The following is a 24,794-nucleotide window of genomic DNA, read 5'->3' on the forward strand; positions in this document are numbered from 1 at the left end:
GTTGTGTATTTTTCTTTAGCAGTTGAATTTATGAAAATTTGTATTATTTTCTAACAAATAAAATTTTATATTCTAATATAAATCCATCTATGGACATTACAACAGATATTATATTGAAAATAATTTAGTATGCCTTTTCAAAACTAAGTTTAAAATGAAAACAAACTTGAATGCATAATAATTTTTAATGAATAAATAAAATGTGAAATATGAAAAGTGTTCTGACATGTCACATTAAGACTGCAATCAAATAAAGAATTCTTTATACATGCATTGGTTTTTGTTTACAATTTGCATAGTCTTGAATATTTTGCTGATCTAAATTCATTTAAAAAAATTTGGTGTCATGATGAGTAGTGATTTTAGGTAAAAGTTTACAATTGGGTGTCCCTTGTATTTTGGCGATTCTTTTTTGACACCAAGATCGGCGTCAGGAAGGCACAATTTCAAAATGGCCGCTATACAAAACCAAAATAAGAAGTCAAAGAATTGCACAAGCCCACCAGTGGGCAAGGGGTAAAAGCCGCTGAACACTGGTAGTTCGGTCCAGAGTTTGAATCCCGGCAAATGGGCGTTTTCGTGGCTTTCCCCATGTGTAACTTGGATATGAGCCAGTTTACCTTAAAAAGACCTCGGTTTAATCCTAGTATCCGGTGCACACAGGATTTGGCGACTTTATGATGAGCAGTAAAAACGGGACATATATGATGAGTAGTAAACGCGTCATTCAAAGAATATATATAGTTATACATAGCATATACTATAGTATATACATAGACGTTCTTTGGGTCATTTTTGGTGTTGGTGATAAGTTTCAAAATCGCACCAAGGCTGCACCGTATACTAGGATTTTAAAAGTTTTATCCTAGTATCTGGTGCACAAGGGATTTGGCTACTTTTGCCCACTTTATGATGAGCAGTAAACGGGACATATACGATGAGTAGTTAAACAGGTCATTTTGATGTTGGCGATAATTTTCAAAATTGCACCAAGGCTGCACCGTATACTAGGATTTTACCAAGACCTCCACGGGGCATTCCTCCTTTTCCTGTAGTGCCTAAAGGCGGAGCATGTAATAAGTAATAGGAAAAAAGAATTGCACGAACTCTGTGTCCATGTATACATCGATATGTTTTCACTTAAAAAAGCATCCTAGAATTGCACAAACTAGGCATTGCGCACTGCCTTAAATTTGTCCATGTACACATCAATCTATTTTCATTTAAATAAGGAAGCTAAAACAAAGTTAAAACTATCATGGTAACCTGAAGCGAGGTTTCATTGCCCCCCCCCAAAAAAAAATGTCGCTAATCAAAGGGGCACCCAATTCTACACTAGAGCTTGATTTTATTTTCTTAATATATATATATATAATGTTTAAAAACTGATATCATTTTTACTTTAAACAATATTCCCGAAAATATATGCTCTCTTGTGTGAAATGTTTACTTTATAATCTGTGCAAAATATTACCATAAATAAAAAAACTTAATTATTTCTTAAATATAAAGTAATTAAATACTTTCATTATCCCTATGATTATAAGAATTATAACTGAAAGGGCATAAACAAAAACACAATTAAAGGAAATGCAGTACTGAAAGTTTCTGGTTAGCGAAAAAATTGCAACAGAGCCAGCCATTACAATACTATAAGAATTGATTAGTAAGGTAAACATTAGTTGAGCACTCTTCCACGGTAGCAATAAATTTTTCATTTATAATTCTTAAAACACGCCAAAACAGATTCACGATTGGTGCCTCTGATTTAAGGTCACACAAAAGTAAATTTGATTTAGCAGACCAAGAGATATTCCATGTCAAATTTATGAGAAAGATCTTCACCAATGTTAAGCTTATTATCTAATATTCATAACAGTTTGGTTAGTTGACTATCACAAAGCTCAAAAGTGCTACCTGCTCATGGTGAAGGACTTTCTAATGAGAACTGGCTTGTATTCACATTATATGTAAAAAAAAACTAAAAAAACAAAAACCAACCATGCAGACAGCATGTTCAGAAAAAGAACAGAAAATGTACTCTTAGCATTCAGTAACCTTAACCATTCAGCTACTCGTGGGTATAACTATTGTTCTAAGAGATAAGCAACAATTTTTCAGCAATAACTAATGTACTTTTTCACAGACAGAACTGAACAGTAAAAACTTCTTAAACTGTCAGATTCTAATTTAGTTTCTTCCTTTTAAAAGCAGGAGCTTCAAAACTTTCCTCATGCTGCTTTTTATTTTGAATAAGCTTCTTGAAAAAAAAAAATTCCACGTGCAGTCAAACATTTTATGATCTTTGTTTTGATATTGTAACAGGAGGGAATATTTACCTCATCTGATTTTGCATATTTATAAATGCTTCATCCATAGTTATATTTCCACATATTATTTTGTCTTGAAAATTTTAAATTATTTTTTCACATAGAAAGCATAATTTAAAAATTTCAGGAGGACTTTTAAACCCCACCTAAATTTGCAAATTTAATTAATTAATACTGCTAATTAAAACATATTTCCTGTTCACACATTGAAAATAAATTTAAAGTAACTATAGTTAGAAATACAACATGAAGGTTTACTATAACATACAAGCATGATAATAGGATCAAAATGATGCATAGAATATTTAAATTAATACTTCTTCAAAATGCCTAGACAAATACACAATTTATTTATCTTAATATAACGAAAAACCTAAATAATTTATAATTTAGATCATAACTATGTATCCAATTTGTAACAAAGGTGCAAACCAACAGGTTTGGTGATAATACATCAAAATATAGCATGCGACTATTAAATTACCAATCGTAGAGTAAAATTGAAACACGAAAAGTCATATCACATTTCTAACCAAGCACAAAATTTACATGAAATGTAGTGTACAATTTTACAAACAGCATAAACTATTCACGATAATAAAAAAAACATCACAAACAGTATCGGCTATAATTTACTGCACAAACACACACACATTCCGCAGTTTATTTTGTATTTATAAAATCATTTGATCATCAATAAATGATAGTTAAACGAAAATGCACGTTTTAAAGAAATACGAAGAGTAATTTATTCTAACATTCTATGAGAAAATTCGAAGCTGAACTTACCTCAAAAACATGCTTTTGAGACCGGAATCCATTGATTTTGACGAGAATTAATTATCCATTTTCTTCGTCTTTCTTCATTTTTGGCGAAACATCCTAAACTTATTTTTTGAATGATTGGAACAATTTGATGCAACACATCCACCCATATTTGTCAAAATTAAGTCGGAATCGACCAACAAATATGTCAACAAAAGAACACTGTAAAATAGCGATTGCAACAAACACGCTTCGTTCCTTACAACGGACGACGCATCAAATCCCCGATGACCACAACTTGTGACGTAACAAAACCGCCGTCTGGCTTGTAGTAGAGTCGGTGTTGGCTGTGATCACGTACGATGGAGGCAGGATCTTAGAAGAGCTCCTAAATTTTCAAAGATGTTTTTCAAAAAATATTCCTTTATTTAAGAAAAATTTTCGCGAATATCCTCTACATTGTCTCGTTCTCAAAACCGAAACTTCTCCTGAAGGTATTATCTTCCTTGCAATCTTTAACAACACCAAGACGGAACATTCAGATAAGTAGAACTTCTTTTCTCTAAGCTAAATGAAATATCTGTCACTAAAGTACCTTTAAATTCCTTTATTTATTATGATCATTACTATTATGCTCATTTTATTATGTTCTGGCATTAAATACTTAATAATTGCCTTAAATCATGTGGTTCCCTTTTTTTTTTTTTTTTTTTTTTGTTTTTGTTTTTTGATTACCATCTCGTAGAGACGCTATTCTTATCAGTAGCCCTTATCAGTAGTGTAGTCTGTTAGCGCTACCCATTGGGGCCCCTTTGAGGAATTTCTCGAGAGGGAAAAAACACGATTTGGGCTTCGATGAATGTATAGATTTGTAGTTTTTGCTCCTTTAATATTTCCTATCTATTTAAATTAAAAGCATATATTAATACAGTGTACCTCAAATTGATAAAATAGTACACATATAAAAAATTATGACCATTAACTTAATGAATAAATAAAATGCTTATTTTTTTCAAAAAATTAATTGATATTAAAATAAAAAAAACTCTGTAATTTATTTACTTACTTATTTTTGCTGATGTGTTCTCGCCTTGTTTTAGGGATCTCCGAACCTTATCCTCATCCGATGATAATATAATCTCAACAGGCGAAAATCGTCGCATTCTTCGGAGAACAGCCTTGACGCCAAAAAAGGGAGAAACAGCTTATTCTTCATTATTTTTGTTAAAGATCTTTATGGTTTATGTTTACATATCCATTAGTATGATATAAAATGCTTATAAATATTAACTACCCATAATAAAAGGAGTACTCCAAAGAGCAGATGAATTATACCCAGTCCAGTTTTCTCTACGAATGGCAACTTCCCACAGGCGCCTACGTGATGGATTTCTTTTTATTTTAGATAATAAATTAGTTTTAGTTTTCATGCTACAGCCCACAGCCACACAACACTGACTTAATTTCCTTTCATGCATATTTCATGCATACATAAAGCAGCAACGTAAACATCTGTAGCCTTGGCTACTAATGTTTAAAATTAATTTATGACTAGAAACAGCATGAATTATAAACAAATAGCTAAGTTATTGCATTTTATTTTCCAGCTATCGAAATGCGACGCCACGAGCAACATTTTGAAACCAAAACCTAGCAATCATGAATCAGAACTAGAACTAGTTGCCATTCAACATAAAGAAATTTAAATATAAATATGAACTACTTATTGCCATTCAGCATAAAAGAAATATAAATATGAATATTAACAAAATATTAAAGTTAATTTTATAAAATAATTAAACACATGAATAAATATATGAAATAAAAAATAATTATTTCTCATGCAATAACTGGGCCACTACACAACTTCCAAGGACACATCGTTAAATGTAGGAACTCCAACGTATTTCTGAGCTGTGATTGGTTTAAAATCACTTATACGGAAACTATATTTAGCGTGTTATGGTTGGCATAAAAAATTAAAATTAATGTATTCAATAAACAAAATTTTGTTTTCATACATGATCAAAGCATTTTGAAAAAACTGTGTTAGATCAGTATACTTTCTTAAAATTAAGGCGTACATTTTTGCAGTCATTACATTAAAAAATATTAAATAATAATTTCATTTTTTTATTCTAGAAAAGTGAAAATCCATGCTTTCTTGTATAACCCTTAGTTCTTTCTGAGAGTAAATTTATACTTCTGTAAAAGGGAAGTGCCATTGTAGTGGCCCAGTTATTGCATGAGAAATAATTATTTTTTTATTTCATATATTTGTTCATGTGTTTAATTATTTTATAAAATTAACTTTAATATTTTGTTAATATTCATATTTATATTTCTTTTATGCTGAATGGCAATAAGTAGTTCATATTTATATTTAAATTTTTTTATGCTGAATGGCAACTAGTTCTAGTTCTGATTCATGATTGCGAGGTTTTGGTTTCAAAACGTTGCTCGTAGTGTCGCATTTCGATAGCCGAAAAATAAAATGCAATAACTTAGCTATTTGTTTATAATTTATGATGTTCCTAGTCATAAATTAATTTTGAACATTAGTAGCCAAGGCTACAACATAAAGGATATATGTGATAAGGATTTAGTTATTATAGTCATTTAATTTAGGAATAATAAATTTCCAAGTACTATATATAGTTCCCTAAATATTTAGGATTAAAAATATTTATTAATCCTAAATATTTAGGGATTGAGTGGGTTTTCTACTAAAAATACAAAACTTGCCATTGCTCAGATATAATTTCATTTTTTCTTTCAAATGATTGGTCACATAAGAGAGATTTTTATAGAATGAACAAAAAAAAAAAAAAAAAAAAAAAAAAAAAAAAAACCCGGGTAAAGTGCAGAATAGCCCACTTATGTGTTTGTCGCTTTTTACAAGAGCAAGAAGAATTGGATTTTTGTCAATTTTCTTTGAATTTTTAAGTGAAAATAAGTTGATGTGTACATGGATACTGAGTATGTGTAATTCTTAAAAATGCGCCAAGCAGTGGGTGATTCTTAACTTTACCCAGAATGATTTTGAGTACCACATATATTTTTGTTCTGATGTTCTGTAATCATATGCTAAATCTTTATTTATTTTGAAAAGTTTAGAATGAGAATGAAAGGGGTACAGGTTGGTGGCATTTAAATCTCTCTTTACTTTGTGGCGTGGGTACACTTTAAATAGCATGGAACAAAATGTCCTCAAGAGTTAGTATGAATGGAAGAGGGATAGGTGATTTTTGGCTCTATTTCCCCGTCACTGTTTCAAAGTGAGACAGAGCTGGGCACATATAATGTCACCAATAATGTGCTCAAGGTTTAAACTAATGACAGACACAAAAAAGTGCACTCTTGGGGCCCTAGTCTGGACACCGTCAAGATAGAAGAACAGGTCGTTTTTTGGGATCTACTCGACAGAGAGCGAGGCTGGTGCCAACGTCTCGATCATTACAGAGATCGACGCGTCGGAAATTTTTCCGTCAGCTGGAAAGTTTCTGACTGTCGTTTGCATTGTTTGCTGTTGTTGCAATTTGTCTGTATTTCCCTCGGCGGGTACAACGACTTTGCAGCTGCAAAACAAGACATATGGCTAATGTCTGTATTTATAATGACATTTGGTTTTCTGAAGTACTTAAAAAATTTGGTAATGATATACACAAAAACTCTAGCATATTAAAGAATAGTACTACCTATAATTGTTTTAACTTCGTATGAGATCAATCTTTCCTTTGCTGGTTGATCTGTAAGTAGATTCTCAGTTACCATCGGTATGTTTTCCATGATCTGATGTACATTAGATCTCCTATACAGAGCATTTTTTGTCCTTAACGAAAATCACTTTAAGTGAAATGCAATTTTATCTAAGCCTTCTTCAATGCTTAGTTAAGCATATAATATAAATATAGGTATAATTTTTTTAAAACTAATCTAGCTTACGCGATATTTTCTGATTTCTTTCACTATACGCTGTGCATTTTTATGTTCCTATATTCTTTGTGAATAGCCTTTTTCTTACAATACACGTTGAAGTTGCTAAACAAAAAATATAAAAATAGCCATAAACAAATTGTATTATAAGATGGCTATTTTCTACATAAATATATGCATATACATTTTAATTTGAATAATTAAATATCAATAAAGAATTTTCAAGAACCCAAAATTTTAGTAGCTTACTCTAATAGAAGCTCAGTTTTAAAATTAGACAAAATTAACATTTTAAATGGGTTTTGACTTTGAAAAAAACTTTACACTTTTTAAGAGATGATTTGAAATAGTTTCCTTAAAATACAAAGAGGTCCAAAAGCCAATGAAAATTTAATATACATATACATTTCTATAAATTTACAATGTACAAAATGCAGTTAATAAATAAAATAACAATTTTTTTAAGACATTTTATGATGTAAATTATTTTTAATTGTAGTTATATCCAGTAGATGACACTTTGAAATTCTGAATATATGCCCTTTATATATATATATAAACTACTTCTGTCAAAATTCAGTCCCAGGCTGACCTGCTATCAGTATTATTCCTATCCTATGTTCTTTTTATTATGGTCTTTTCAAAGTCAAGGATATAAATAGATCATGGGAATTGTTGGTCAGAGCAGGCTTTGAGTAATGTACTACCAAGATGGCAGTAAAATGTCAAATGTGGCTGCTGTTTATTTATGTCACATCATTATGGCTGATTACTTCGTTATGGTTCAGTTCCTCTATCTTCATGCCTGTTAAGCAAGTATGCATTCTTGTGAATTAAAATCATCTGTTTCTTTTGCTATTGGATGAAATAAATGCAGAATGATTTTTAAAGAAATAGCTGAATATTTATATATGTATTTAGTTTATGCTGCCATTTGATAAATTGTTGTTATACATAAAAATCCTTTGGAGCTGTATTTCTTAGCCAGAAAAGTATAATAATATGAATCTTTATGTTTATCATAGAATTTAGAAATTCAGTATGAATGGTTAACTGAATTTAAGGTCTTTTTTAGTCATCTGAAAAATCAAAGTTTGAGAAATGCTTTAAAATGTCATAGGAATGAATAACATATAGCTTCAAAGTATAAATGCTTGGTTTGACAGAATGGCAAAATTTTGTAGAGTATAAACCATTTTCATCAGCAAGTTTCACACTTATTTGGCTCTTACATAGGGAAATTTGCTTGGTGCAGGATGTATACTAGAGACAATATTGAAATTTTTTACTTTGCATTTTCGTAATATGTTAAAATTATTTATAAGTCTGCAAATAAGGTAAGAAACTAAATGCAAATTTTAATTTATATTTGTTTCATTTTTAATTGGTATTTTCTGCATTAGAAATGTTATTGATCTATTGCTTCTCCTCACAATTGCTGGGAACCCACCATTTTAAAAATCCTTTTTACCTTGGAACATTTAAAAAATAAATAAATAAAATAAAAATACAGTTTTATATTAAATTGCTTGGAACTACTCTTATATACACCCTCACTTGGCGACAAATTTCTCGCGGAAAGATTCAGATAACCAGCACTTAGTTTTTTTCCGCTATCTTGAATCGGCGAAAATCGCCAAATCCTCTGAAGGATTTTTTTGACGCCAAGAGGGAAATGACGTCAAAAGACGTTTTGCAAAATTTCCCTCTTGAGCCTGATATAGAGGAGAAACCCTTGCTAAGCGAAAATTGCCTGAGGCTAAATACAGTAACGCGTTTGTGTTAAAAAAGGTAAAACTCCACGGTGCCATATTACTATTTAAATTTTTTGTCTACATTTCGAACTTTAAGCTTAAAATATCTCAAAAAAGGTGGTTTTCGCACATGCAAAAACCATGTTTTAAACACACAATTTAAGCTAAAAATCCAAAACAAAAACAAGAAATTTGGATAGCAAAAATGTAAAGTTTCTAACCAAAAATATTTGGCAGTCATGAAGGTAAGAATGAAAGGAGAGGCAAACCCCACACTATGAGTGAAGCACTGCTCCCACGCCTTGCTCTTCCAGATAGGGTGTTTTTTGTTTACATCCAGAAGCTCACTTGACAGCTTTGATAGTATTTCGACATATGACAGTTCCATGCGAATCGAAGAACGGGACACTTGCGCAAAAAAGAAACATTCGTTGTGATGGATTGCGACCTAATGACAATGAGGTTAATTTTTAAATGTGAAATGGGTAGTTATTACTTTATATTATCAGATTATTAAACTGGGTAAAATTGCTAAAAGAGGTATCAAGTGCTCTGCTAAAATATAGTTACTAGATTTAAATTTGATAATGAATGTATCTTAAAATGTATTTTAAGTCAAAAGTTTGAAACTTATGGCTAAATGTAAATATCAAATTATGCATGTTAAAATATTTGTAATTAGGCACATAGGCCAAGTTAAGTTTTTATTGAATAGAGTCTGCCTAAAGGGAGAAATGCCATCGTGGAGGAATTTCGAAGAAAAACTGACCTTTGAGTGGGTATTAAAAATAATTAATGTAATTTTCATTCAAATTATATTTATACTTATGTAAAAATTTCTGGTATATGCTAAGTTATTGTAAATTACTTTATTCGAAAAACATAGTGAATGCACAGAAATTAAAGATTTGTACACACTGAAAATGAAAAATATGACATTTGAATGGGTATTTATGCATAGGCTTGCAAAAAGCATGTATCTGCCTTTAACAAAATACATAAGTATTTATTAAATTATTTATAAATGTATTTCGCGATAAAGGATTATTGACTTATAGACTCCTCTTAAAATTACTGTGAAGAAAGCTAGTTATAAAATATATCTAAATTTATAATGTTTGTAAATATCTAAATATGTAATAATCTTAACATTTAATTGTAAACATAAATTGAAATTCTGTTGACAAATATATTTTTAAAACTATTTAAGCAAGAATTTTTCGTACTGGAAAGCAATCTGTTAAAAGGTATTGTAAAGCAAATTCTACGAGATGCGTACTTAAGGAAGTAGGAAAGAAGAGTTTTAGAATATGTATTGTTGAAATTAAGGGTAAAAGAAATCTGATAAGTATTAAAAGAATTATTCCCTTACATTTTATAACTCAGTTACAAGTTTTAAATAATACATAAAATAAAAATCCTTTTTTTATTCCCTTTCAGAAATGTTCAGAGAAAGTTAAGAACATGGAAATCAGCACCAATATTTAACGTATTTCACTATTAAAATAAAAGGTGCTCTAATTTGAAATGGTCTGAATGGACATTAATTATAAACTAACTCAGATTTTCGATTTAAAAGATGCCTCAGAAGCTAAAAAACCATGTCATATTTGAAAAAGTATTTTAGGAAGAAGCTCTATAAATAGAAAAGAAATAATCCACAGTTTGAATATTAATAATACAGTAAACTTTGATCCTGATTTTTGTAATCCTTAACCGAATAAAATTGACTTACCTTACAAATTTTTTTTTAATGTAATTAGCAAAAACTTGTGAAAATATTTCATTCAAATTAAGCTGTTCTGAGCAAACTGTTCTGTGAAAAGTATAGCATCTAATTCCGTTCAGAATGAAATGTTGTTTAAAAATGTATTCTTTTCACATACTTAGGACTCTGAAATATTGTAGAAAAAGAAAATCTGCACATTTATATGTATATTGATGACATAATTACAAAATGTTTACATCTGATCGTGTCGAAGTCCATTGATCATATTTGTATGTCATTGAATGTTTTAGTCTCCATGAAGAAATTGCCAGTGCTTCAAAGCAGTGTATTGAAAAAACTGGTTAGGGCCTCTCCTCTTACTTCCTACCTCCATGCCTACAGCAGCCAACAAAATGCAACAAAATACTGTGAACTGGTTCTAAAGAAATCACTTGCTATCTTATTTAGTAGAAGTCGTAAGCAGGCAGAGACAAATTGTACAGCATTAACAATCTCTTTGATGTAATTTTGAATTTGATTTCCCATTAATATTTGTCAGAATTCATGAAACTTATTTAATTGATTTGCCAATGTAGAAAATGTATTTTTTCATAAAAGAGCAGTGATAGATTGTTAACTGCATATCCGCAGATGCCAGTTATTACATGAGTGCCAAAACATATAAAAGTCAAAATATGTCATTTTTTTGTGTCAAGAAAGACATATTAAATGATAAAATATTTGGTACTTTACCGTTTTGCCGGCGCAGGCAATAAAGTCTCCAATAATGGTACAACTGATGCCAAACAAAATATTCTCGCTGGTAACCTTTTACAGCGAGAATATTCTTCACATCAAGTTGTAGCCATTTCTCATCAGATTGATTGTTTCTTTCAATACTGGCATACAATTACATAGAATTTATACCAGATAGTTCAATTTTGTGCCCTAAAGCAATTCACGGTAATTAAGTCAACTAGGATGCAATCACATTGCTTACCTGAAGGCAAAATCAAGAGTTAAAATTCATCAGTTCTAATGAGAATGCACTAGTGAAGTACAGCACTGTGGTTTTACATAATTTTTGGCTAAGCTATTCATACGTATTGAAATAATTCTTGCATTTAAACTTGTACTCCAAATTAAGATCTAACTTGAAATTAATGTAAATAATTACTGAGAGAATTAAATTTTTGTAGCGTAGTTTACGTAAGATGAGATCACTTGGGGTCACGTTATATGAACCCGCGAATCAGGATGTTGAAACATAAAAGCATAGTAAATTCTTAAATTAATGTCTTTTTACAAATTTATTGGCTTTTTACAAAATTTTAAATGATATTAAAATGTGTATGCCTTCAAAATAAAAAATTCTTAGATTTAACATTTGTTAACAATTTTAATGTGTATACTTGTATGCAGTATATTGTCACCAATAAAGTCTGCTTGGCGAGATTTGCGCTGGCAAAACGTACCAAATATTTATACTTATTTTTTTTTTCTGTTTTTCATTTTAACAAACATTTGGGAAATGTTTGTTAAAATGAAAGTAACAAAAAGGATATAATCAGTGTATATTTTTTCCTGTTTTATGGTATGTGTTAACATATTCGTCCCTCGCCCTAGATGGCTTTCGATTTCTAAACATATTTTCACCTGTTCGACTACAGATTATGATCCCTCATATGGGAATTTCAGCAGTTTAGGATAGTGGTAGACCATATACAGTACAAAATCCGAAATCCGGGCTCTTCGGGACTTCGGTGATTCCGGATTTGGGTTCCGGATATTAGATCGTGAGTTTAAATCTAGTAAGATGGCATGTAGAAATTATAAAATTAAAAATATGAAATAATGAAGTATTTATGATCTAAAGGGTATCAAAATTTACCAAAAAAAAAAAAAAAAAAATCTTCATGTTTATTGGTTTAGATTATTAAACATTTCTTTCAATGTAAGTTGTTTTGCTTTTTGTTCTAATACTTTCTCTTTAATTCTGTAGACAGACATAATCTTTTGTTCAGTTACATTGTTAAGTCCTGTAACTGCTGTTTCGAGAATTCTGACTAACTTGTCAATCAAAATTTTCTTGTTTCAGTAACTTCTCTGTCAATTTCTTCACTATCAGTAGAGGTATTTTCTGCATCTAGAACCATGCTAAAGATTTCTCCATACATTAATTGAATGATGATTGAGAAGCATTGATATCACAATGACAAATTTCTTTTATATCATCTTCATTTATTACTGCTTCTTCACATTTCTTTACAAAATCCGTTAACTTAAAAATTTCACCTTTGTTTTGTGATATCCATAAACCTTTAAAATTAGCTGCCACCATCATCAAATTTAGCTATCCTTCACTATACATATTTGGCTTTGCATCATGAGCTTGGCAACTAACGACAAGCTGTTCCATAAATTTTTATCTTGCTTCTATTGCGCACTCAGACAATTAAGCCTGAATTGTATTAGTTTAGTTATTTATTATGCGTATGTCTATTTCTTGCACATGCTGCCTTTTCAGAGTTCTGAATAAATGAATTCCCACATACACTTAAGCTTTATTGAGGGCTGGCGCTAGATATCTTACCGCCTGATGCAGTCTCTGTGGGTTCTGCGATTCAGTGCGGCGATACGAGTCCTGGCACTGGTTCTGGGCTTATATACGAATAACAAATCAGTTAGTTTTAATTCAAATTTCCCTAAATGTAATGTTTAGGTGTATGAGTATCATTGACAAAATCTATTTTTAGCGTATGGACATTTTTTCCTCGTAAACATTTTTTAGCATGACATCGCCAAGCATAATGTCAACATAAAATGTTACCATACTCCTTTATTATTTAATTACTAACATAAAAAAATTGTTTAGGCATTGCTACATGAGTTATTACTCAAGTTGTCATGTTTTGATAAACATGCAATGATGAAAGGAAAGTATAATAAATAATGATTTGCCAGGTTAGAGTCAGATCAACGAATGTATCTATGTGCAATGCTTCTGTTCGAGATGTGTGCCAAACAGATACGCAGCAATGGAGCCAAATTACTGATCGTTCAAATTTATGCTGAAATGATTGCTTCTTCAATAACAAGGTATTTTATTTGGTGTCGAAATGAAATTAAGAATTAGGACTCTCCAGCTGCTTTATTATGCGTGGAGGCGGGAATCAAATATGCATGCGTAAAGCCTACAAGAAAAATGTTGTTGGTAGTTTTGAGGTCCGGATTTTAGATCATTCCAGATAATGGATATACGGATTTTGGACTTTGTACTGTACTGCATTTTTTGGCAGAATCTTGGACTTAGCTTTCTGCACGTGCATGCATTGAGTGTAAGGTTGCTCATGTAATGGCATCATGTGCTTCTTTTTTGATTCTAAAATTTTGATGCTAAAGTATCGCATGATACTCAGTTTATACAATTCTGTGTTAATATTCCATAATCGGGGTGAGCATTAAACTTGGCGAGAGTTTTTTATTTGGCGTAATTTTGATTTGGTTTTGGTTTCTGGCTGCTTGTTTTCTTGTGTCAAACCTAAAGCTTTATTTCAGTAATTTTAAGAGTGCAAATTTAGTGTAGTCAGAAAATTTTTTTAAAAATTTAATTTTGAAATACTGTGTTTGTTTTTAAAAGTTTTATTGTTTATTATTATTGTACAGTAAGTCTGTTATCCGTACGTCCATAATCCGGAATGATTTATAATCCCGACCTCAAAGGTACAAACTTTAGCATGCGCATAATACGTTTATGCATGCACATTTAATGTATAACGGACGGTATAAGCTAGGCTAAAATTATCTAAGGCATTTCAGCTAATGTTGCAGATTGCGCTGTTGCTTTCTTCTAATTGTATCTGGCTTATTATTTTTTGGGGACTGTTAGAACAATTTTATAAAAATTAAGCTTGAACTTTCGATTATGTCAAAAAGAGTTTCCAATCTGGAGCTGCCAAAGGATCTGCAAAGTGAAAGCATGTTTCGATGTCTATTAAACAAAAAGTGGAATTACTGCAAAAAATGGATAAAGGCCTATCCGTCTCAAAATTATGCAAGAAGTATGTCATTGGAAAGTCCAATATATATGACACAAGAAAAAGGAACTATTTGAATTTTTTGTGGAAGCATCCTAAACAACTTACATTGAAAGAAATGTTTAATAAAGTAAACAAATAAATGTTAAGCTTTTTTTTTTTGTAAATTTTGATACCCTTTACATCATAATTGTTCTTTATTTCATAAATTACAATTTCATGTTTTTAATTGTCTAACTTCTGCATTTCATCTTACCAGATTTAAATTGATGATTTGTAATCCGGACAAACCCCTAATCCGGAATCGCCAAAGTCCCGACGAGTCCGGATTACGGACTTTGTACCATATATGTTTAATACAGTCAAAAGTCGTTAATTCGGACACCCATAATCCGGAATGATCTATAATCCGGACCTCAAAGCTACAAACTTTCTGCGCATGCGTCACGTTCACGCATGCGCACAGACGTTTACGAGAGTGCATAAGACCCTTACAGCTGCGAATATGTTTGTGCGCATGCGCGTTTAATGTGTAACGGAGTTATACGCTAAGCTAAAGTTATCTAATTCAGTTAATGTTGCAGATTGCGTTGTTCCTTAATCTTTGAATTGGATCCGGCTTATTATTTTTTGCAGACTGTTAGAGCAATTTTATAAAAGTAAGCTTGAACTTTCGATTATGTCAAATAGAATTTCCGATATATATTTACTACAAAGCGAAAGTATGTTTTGAAATCCGAAATCTGTTTATCAATTTCACGCTGCTCGGAGGCAGAGGGGGGGGCAGAAATGTCAATATTAGATTATGATAGATTAGAAAGATTATGTCAATTAGAATTTCCGATATATATTTACTAATATGTAATTTGTATCTACAAAGCGAAAGTATGTTTTGAAATCCGAAATCTGTTTATCAATTTCACCCTGCGGATTGGAAGTTGATCTGTCAGCACTATCCTTATCTTCAGAGCAGATGTTTTTATTTTATTTGGTTTATAATTCCGTACTAAGTGTAGTATTTCATCTCGATATACTCTGTCTTTGATATGATTTAAATCAAGTTCCTTGTCGTTATAATTCGCTTCGGATAGTGAAGAAAGTGACCCAGAGGTTTTTGAAAACGAAAACATTTCGATTGACAAATTAGTCGGTATTCTCAACACAGCAATTATAGGACTTGAACAGCGGAACTTTGTAACTAAACAAGAAATTATGTCTGTTTAATAGAATTAAAGAGAAAGTATTATCACATGAAACGAAGCAACTTACATTGAAGGAAATGTTTAATGAAGTAAACAAATAAATATTAAGCTTTTTCTTTTTGTAAATTTTGATACCCTTTAGATCATAATTGTTCTTTATTTCATAAATTACGGTTTCATATTTTTAATTTTGTAATTTCTGCATGCCATCTTCCCAGATTTAAACTGATGATCTATAATCCGGAAAAATCGATAATCCGGAATCGCCGAAGTCCCGACGAGTCCGGATTAACGACTTTTGACTGTATTATATAAATATTTGCAGAAGGTTAAGCTGTTGTTAGTGGGAGAATGCTGGATTTCAGATGACGTGAAGTTATGAATGTTTTCATTTAATTTTATTTAATTATTATTATTATTTTTAGTTTTATTTCTTGCATGTGGCAATCGAAAGATGTGGAATATTTAAAATTTCGAATGAAAGTTGTTTAGTGTGTTGAATTCCATGACATTGTTTTATCGTTTAATCAATTTACTATTCTGTTTACATATAATAATATCACTGTTCACCACTGTAAACAAAAATTTGCTATTCTGTTTACGTTTATAGCTCACTTTGCAGTGCTCTGATCTGATGAGCGTACAGATTTATTTACTCAATAATTGTTTAAAAGAATTGTTCATTCTACTATTTCATGATGAATATTACATAGGTAGGACTATGTTTTTATTTGAAAAGCTGTTGGACTTTGTTTCATCTAATATTTTATCATCTCATTTTACTATCCCGTTTATATAAAATAATGGCGTTTCCCTACTGCAAAACCTAAAAGTTACTAGTATTCTGTTTTTCATTTAAAAATCACATCTTAGTTCTTTCGTTGCCCCCCAAAAAATTTGCCAAGTTTTGAAGGCCAAAATAGCTTGGCGCCAACTTACCTGCTTATGGAATATTAGCCCAATTCTGTTATGTTTTTTAGTGAAAATACATCATTGGGTATGTGGGGAGAACAAACGCAGCAAAAAAATGAGAAGTGTGAATGTGCTATGTGGAAAAACTGAGGTGCTCTTAAAATTTAATTTACCTTTGTGCGTTTTTCATTCATTGTGCATTTTTTTGTAATATGCTCGAAATAGATGCTTATTTAGAAAACTGGTTTATGTATATACGCAGAACTGTCTCCAAGCATAAATGCCATGGGTTGCTAAGTTTTTTTTTTTTTTTTTTTTTTTTTTTAAGTGACAACTAAGTTATATTTTGCTTTGAATAATTAATGTGCTTAATTCAAACGGGATATCAAATGTATTAATTGCACAAGGTGCCAAAAATGCTGAAATATATGCAATCATACATAAAAATGGTATTTAAGTATTAATACAACTCCCTTTGTAAAGTTGCCAAACTTACAGAATGCATGTTATTCTGAAAACCATGTTCATAACAATTCTTCATGCTACCATTCCTATAACCAGTTCTTGATATTTTACAAGCAATATCATTATTTTTTTTTTTTTTTTTTTTTTTGTATTTTGGGTTTCAACAGTTTTTATCAATGTGATATTTTTTTTTATTGATTTCAATTTTAAAATATCTGCTTGTTAAAATTTGCTGTAATGGAAGTATTTGCAGTAACATTTCTTCAGGAATGCAGTATTTTGTCCTAAAGTCATTAAAGGGACAGTTGCTTTGTATCTATTTTCAAAATGATCGTGAGGAAATTTTATCAGAAAAAAAGATACAGCAATCCACTTGCAAGTTTATTGGTTGATTTTTGAGATAAATACCTAATTAATATTGTATGAAACTAAGCATGCTTGTTAACATGTATGTAACAAGTAATTTTTGGTTTTGTCATATTTCATTCATCTGCCAAACTTCATTAAGTTGGTTGAACTAATACATACAGGGGTTGGACAAAAATATGGAAACACCTTTAAAAAAACATGTTTCTTTGCTTAATATGGTGTAGGAAACCCGTTGGCATCCAAAACAGCTTGCAGTCTTCTCGGAATGGATAAATACAGTTCCTGTATGTTTGCCAAGGGAATATTATACCATTCTTCCTGCAAAACGGTGGCAAGTTCAGATAACGATGTTGGCGGTGGATAACGAGAACGCACTTTCCGTTCCAATGTAGACCACAAAAGTTCGATAATATTCAGGTCTGGTGACTGTGGTGGCCAGGGGAGATGGGACAACTCATCCTCGTGCTCAGAAAACCAGTCCTGGACAATGTGAGCTGTGTGAACAGGGGCTTTGTCGTCTTGAAAGACACCATCACCATCGGGGAACAAAGTTTGTATCATGGGATGAACTTGATTGGCCAAAATGTTCACATAAGTCTTGGCAGTCATGTGCCCTGACACAGTTATCATGGGGCTATCAGAGAACCACGATATGGCTGCCCAAACCATAACAGAACCCCCGCCATGTTTCACTCTTGGCAACAAGCAGTCTGTATTATAGCCTTGAGATGGCGTTCTCCAGACGTAAACTCGGCCAGAAGTGGGAAACAATGTGAAAGAAGACTCGTCAGACCATATTACTCGCTTCCACTGCTCTATAGTTCAGGCTTTATGACTTAAACACCACCTTTTCCTGCTACGGGCATTAGCATCACTGATGAGTGGCTTCTCAATTGCAGCATGGCCAGCAATTCCCTGTTTATGAAGCTCCCTTCTAATTGTTTTGGTACTCCAGGGTTCGGTAGCACAACATTCATTTCAGCAGTAACTTTTGCAGCTGTGGTCTTATTTTTCGTAACAATTGCCCTTAATGATCGTCTGTCATGATCACTCCGGACACACTTTCGTCCGCGCTGTGATTTAGCAGATGATGTTTTTCCGCTTTTCAAATATGCGGAATAAATCTTCGATACAGTACCTCTTGAAACACTAAACACCTCGGCTACCTTGCTTACGGAAGCACCTACCATACGTGCTCCAACAATTTGCCCACGTTCGAAGTCTGTTAACTCTGACATAATGCAATGAAAACCTCACATAACAGTACTCCGACAACAACTGAACTGTATAGCACATTTATGAAGTTGTATAGGTGGCGTCAGTAGTCAAAAATGCCAGCGCCACCTACATATTTCATTAAAATCAATCTTTCTTTTCAAACATGCATTTCACAAGGTGTTTCCATATTTTTGTCCATCTACTGTAAGTACCATAAAAATTTGTATTTATTAAATTTATATGCTATTTAGTACATGAATTAAAATATGTATTTATTACAATTTTTTTTTCTAGGTTTTTTTCAGTCAGAAACTTTGAAGAATTGTTTCATCATGATTTTGGATGATATTATTTACATTTCTTTGTTGTGCTCATCAGTAGCCCTAGCTCCCATCATACGAAATGTGCCAAATCTTCACAACCGTAAATTGTTTTCTACTATTACAGGCCTTGTTGTAGTATTTATCGTATCTGGCTTTCACATTATTCATCCGTTATTTGTCACCTTTATAAATGCATTGATATTACTAATCTGTAGTAGAAGGTAATTTCATCTGTATATCATATTTTATTAATATAAAAGTTTTATTGGATTAAGAAAGTATCAAATTTAAATCTAAAATTAAAATAAATAGATATTCTTTATCATTCAAAATTTATTAATATCATATTATTGCCTATATTTGCAAATATAAACAAATGGTAACCCTTTTACTGTCACAGTATCATTTTGAAAAACGCAGTAGCTTTATAGTGTTCACTAGTAGTTATTTCATGACCTCTTAATAATATAAATGAAAGTAAATACTCGTATGTTTGTGATAAGGTAATGATGCAATAAATGAGATATTTCATGATACTATAAACTTTTGTCAGTGTTTTAGAGTGTGGAAGGATTAATGTGTATTGAATCCATTTATGTAGCATATAACTGTTTAGTAGTAGTAGGAATAAAGTGAAAAATACTTTCATGCGAGCATAAACTGCTGGCTGCTGCTTTTATTTCATGCAGTGCATGTATTGAACTGTAGATTGAAAGCCTTGTTGGATTGTAAGTATGGATGAGAATATTAAAATCCTTGTGTAATTACCACTTATTACTGCCAATATCTTTTGTTCTAACTCATCATATTCAGTTATATATGATATGATCAGAAATGAAGTTTTACTGATGACGGCGAGTTATTTGTGATGATCTGTGAAAGATACTATGAATGAGGCCAATGAACATTAATTTCTTCACTGCCATACTGGACAAGCTACAAATTTATCTTGCTGCATTTTCCAAAACTTACTAACATTTATGAAGCATGGCAGAACTTTTTAAACATATTTATTCAATACTGTTAATTAGAATGATTGCGGAGTGAGGTTTCTGAAATTCATCATGACATCGACAAGTTGGAAAATGATCATTCACTGATAAAAATGGAATTTTATTAAAACTTTAGCTTAAAGAGGATCAAGTTGTGGTTGAAAATGGATAAAACTGAGGAGAAAAGAAGATTACTTAGTATCTGTGATAACTGATTTGTAATTTTACTGCAAGTTCATAATTGCACTATGCATCCATAACTTAACAATATGTTTTAAAAAGTCAAAGCTACAACCTTTTACAATAATTTTTTTTCATGTGAAAATTATATTAGTTTTTAGTATAGCACTATTTATGTAATATTTTATTCTTATGCCAATCAATGACGTGTGATATAGTGACAGCTGATCATATTCTTCAATTATAGCTATTTGTGATGCAAGCTATTTGTGATGATCTGTGGAAGATACCATGAATGAGGCCATTGAATACTAATTTCTTCGCTGCTATACTGGACTTAACTACGTATTTATATTGCTGAATTTTCCAAGAATTACAAACATTTATAAAGCATGGTATAACCTTTTAAACACACTTATTCAATACTGTTAATTGGAATGATTGCAGAGTGAGGTTTCTGAAATTCTTCATGACATCGACAAGAATGTGAAGCAATAGCTGTCATTTTCAAATATTATATTTAAAAAGACAGTTTTTTCTTTCAATCACTTGTCTTTCTTAGTGTCATTTTTGTAAAGAGAATCAAATTTTTATTAAATTATATTATACTTTATAAGACAGTTTTCATTAATATACCCTTGAGTTAGGTGATAGTGTACTTTTTGATAATTTACAAAAATCTTAGTCCCATGCTTATCCACTAGTCAAAGGGTTGACTTTATTGGTGAAATATTTCCAAAACTGCAAATTAAGTTTAAATATTATTTTATACCATTTTACACCCGTACACAGGCTTACTAAGATGAATAATAATGAAAAGTAGCAGATTATTTATTACTAACTGGCATATTAGGGAATATCTCCCTAAAACTGAAAAGATAAATACATGTTATATTAGTGTCTTTCAGCTGTATATAACTACTGATGAATTTCTGTTTCAATATATATATATATATAGATAGATTTATAATCAAGAGATAATAATTAAATCAAAATTGAAGGAAAAACAGGTTAATAAAATTAAAATTTAAAATCATAATAAAATTGATATAATATATATGAAATGGTTGAAAAATCTTCGGTCTTTTTCAAAATGCAGCCGAAGAATTTTCAACAGAGCCATGTTTCTGAATTATATCTAGATGATTGTCAATTCTTGAGACATCTGAAAATTAGAAGAAAGTGACAGTTAAGAATATTAAAGTAATCAATATTAAATATTAAATAAGTGTTTTAAAGTGCAAAAAAGTAGAATTTAACAAATGTTTTAAATTTAATTAATCATCATGATATATTCTGCTCCTGTATGACCCTAAAATAATCTTTGAAAAATAAGCATTAAAAGAAAGATAATAAGCATCAAATAAAGAATGCTCAAGTAAGAAACCAGGAGAAAATTTTGGGTAACTAAAAGCAATGTGCTAAATAAATTTCTAACCAAGGAATGAGCAGAATTGCCAAATGCTTTTTGTAAACCAAAGGCCAAAGAGTTTTTTGTAGAACCATAAATGAGAATGCTTAGTTTGCATTTCATTCTGATAACACAGAAAATATGTATATTCTAAGCATCTCTCCTGAACTTATTAAATGATCTTTACGTGTATGAGTCTCATAAATGACCAGTCTGTTTTGTAAGATATCAATTTATAAATTTTGATGGGTGCTTATTTATTTATTTAAATTTATACATAGTAGATGGATGTAGATGTGTGTATATGATATAGCTTTGAAGAAAAGAAAAAGTGGGGAGAAATGAAATTTCTGTCTTTTTAATTAGGTTGAATATTGTATTAAAATTATACATTTCCATATTATCTGGAATGAATTATTCATATTTGTTGGGTTTTGTTTACATTTTAAGTTCTTCGCTAATTTCCTTCATTTATAAGCCCACCTCCAAAAAACAGGAATCCTAAGAAGCTTATTTTATTTTTAATGCAGAGAATGTAAATAAATTGAAAACAGTATTCTTTTAAAAATAAAGTCTGAATACTTTAGCATAGCTACCAATTTTCCCAGTTTTTCATCACATCTCCCAGTCTCCCAAAAGATCACTAAATCTGCTGGGTTTTAATTTTTAGACTTTGCCGAGGAAAGTGTTTTTCAGCAATAGGTGAAATTTATTCAATTAATGAAACTTGAAATTGTGCAAATTGTGTTCCCTATCTTTAAGTGATTTTCAGCATAACTATTCTTATTAAATTTGATTTGATTTGAATTGTCTTATTCTACTGTATATATTTCTAGAATTTCATATGAAGATTTAACCAGTATTTAAGTAGTTAATGTTCATATTTAATATTGCTTTATATCAACATATTTTACATTACTAAATTTATCTACACAATTGTATGTACATTAAAATTATTAATAATAAAGGTCAAACCGTTATGTTTTGGCAACTGGGGACTTCGATATCAGAAATGGTGCATTTAGTGGCCTGTGAATGTGCAGTTATTCTGAGCACATATTGAAAGTGTGGTATGGATGGTGAAACAACAAGTTGCTGGCTCATTGATTCCAGATGAGAGCAGAGATTGTTATGCATTGTTCACTATGACCGAAGAGTTACAACAGCCGAAATCGCCACCATCTGCAACAGTGGTGACCCAGACAGTGTTTTTCAACACACTGTGCAGTGTACATTGCTGCATATGGGCCTACGCAGCCAGAGACCGAAGCATGTCTTGCACTGATGGCACGTCATTACCGGCTGCTTCTGCAGTGGGCCAAGAAACATTGGAATTGGACATTAGAAGAATGGAAGAAATTTGCATGGTCCAACGAATAACGTTTTCTTATCCATCACATCAACGGACGTGTGCCAATATGCCAATTTCCAAATGAAACCCTCGCTCCCGGATGCAAAATTGGACGGAGACAAGCGTGTGGGTGGTATTATGGTGTGGGCAATGTTTTCAACATTAGGACCCATAATCCCCATCGAACAATCCTCGACATCTGTTCGCTATATGAACACCGTTGCAGGCCAGGTTCATCAAGTCAAGACAACAGTATTTCCAGCAGGGAATGGTGTTTACCAACAGGGTAATGCAGCATGTCATAAGGGTGGAATTGTCAGAGAGTGGTTCGAGGAACATTCCAGTGACTTTCAAGTCATGTCTTGGCCTCCAAATTCACTTGACGTTAATCCAATAGAGCATTTGTGGTCCCACCTGGAAAACCAAATTCGTGCTGCCATGCTACCCCCTAGCAATGTTCGGGAATTGCAGGACCAGTTGGTGAGTGTGTGGTACCAGATATCTCAGACTACCTAGCAGAAACTAGTGGAGTCAATGCCACACTGGGTGCTGGCAGGTTTGAAGGCTAAAGATGATCGTACATGTTATTAACAGGGTGGATATAATGCAATGGCCCTTTGGTGTATTTTAAGTAGCCTATTCTACTTTTCAGGCATTGAATTAAAGTATTTCTGTGTATAGCAAAAAATACTAGAAATGCATTTTATTATTTATTTGTGCTATTATTTAATATTTTAATTTGTTCTTTTTCCAGGGTATGTCATATTGTCAGCGCTATCTTCTGTTTTGTCTATCTTGCTTTTTTCCGGAGCACTCATTATTTTGGTCTTCCTATTCCTCCTCCTCATACTAATGCTATACAAATGATACTTACATTAAAGGTAATGAATGATTGTTTGAATATATACTTTTCTTGCTTCTTGGGGAGGGGGGGGCAAAATTCTGTAATTATATTTATACTCATTGTTATGTTTGTATCTCAAATAAAAAGTTGATCTTTTTCTATTATACGATGTAATGTATCAATAGCAACAAATAATTCATTGGATTAAAGTAATTTTACAAGACCATGAAAATCCTGTGAAGTCTGCTATAGGATTTACAGGGTGGTAGAACTGGCATAGAAAATATGTTAAGGGACAACATCTTTAAAGCTCTGATTTTGAACATGTATTAAAAATTTTTGAAATAAGAGCAAAAATGACTTGTGAATTCACCTTCAGCATCAATTGCAGCTTCCAGACATGCTTGGAAGTGAAGACAGGTGCATTTTTAAATTTCAGAACTCGAATCTTAAAATGCTTGACAAGTTATTTTTCAGAATTCGATATGAGTGCCACAAGGAGTCTTAGTGATCCTTTCAATTTGAACTCCTATACGGAATATTCAAAAGGATCGCAGACAGAGCCCGGATGTGGGTGAGACACTTGTCTCAGGTGAACAACTAGAAGGTGCACCAAATTATTTATGAAAATTTAGAAATTCATTTTTAAAAAAGAAGTTATGATTGTTGGCTTTCAACTTTGGAACATGTTAACAAGTGTAAATGTTTTTTTTTTTTTTTTTTTTTTGTTTTGTTTGTTATAAATAATCCAGCTGAATCAAGTGAAGAACTTGCAATATTAATTTTTCTCAAAATGCCAGGTTTCACAGCATTATATGTACAGTTTTCTAATATTATAATATGTTATTTGAACAAAAGAGTTTTACTTGATTTATACTTCTAAAGAAAAGCTAAAAAAGAGCTAAATAAACTTTCTTAGGAAGCATTAGGTTGCTAGCATTAATGTTCTCTACTAGCTCCCCTAAATTTTAACTACAGTCTTACTCCATCATAACAA

At 31.5% G+C, this 24,794-nt stretch overlaps 1 protein-coding gene across 5 annotated transcripts in view; it reads left to right on the top strand.

Annotated features, from left to right (window-relative positions):
* Positions 1-5,631: 5,631 nt before the first annotated feature.
* The window catches only part of LOC118181978 (membrane-bound acylglycerophosphatidylinositol O-acyltransferase mboat7-like), a 93,294-nt gene continuing 74,131 nt past the window's right edge, over positions 5,632-24,794 (top strand). The window contains exons 1-3 of one of the 5 annotated variants that reach the window (XM_035351224.2): positions 5,632-6,871; positions 18,991-19,240; positions 23,708-23,834. In XM_035351224.2, the coding sequence (XP_035207115.1) occupies positions 19,029-19,240; positions 23,708-23,834 (339 nt within the window). In that variant the 5' untranslated portion in view covers positions 5,632-6,871; positions 18,991-19,028. Of the gene's footprint in view, positions 6,872-7,480; positions 7,848-10,766; positions 11,016-18,990; positions 19,241-23,707; positions 23,835-24,794 lie in introns of those variants that run through there. The other 4 variants (XM_035351223.2, XM_035351222.2, XM_035351225.2 and 1 more) reach the window with 4 other exon arrangements.

This window comes from Stegodyphus dumicola, chromosome 8, assembly GCF_044657685.1.
Source record: "Stegodyphus dumicola isolate Sdum_Otavi_A_Nest chromosome 8, ASM4465768v1".
NCBI lineage: Eukaryota > Metazoa > Arthropoda > Arachnida > Araneae > Eresidae > Stegodyphus > Stegodyphus dumicola.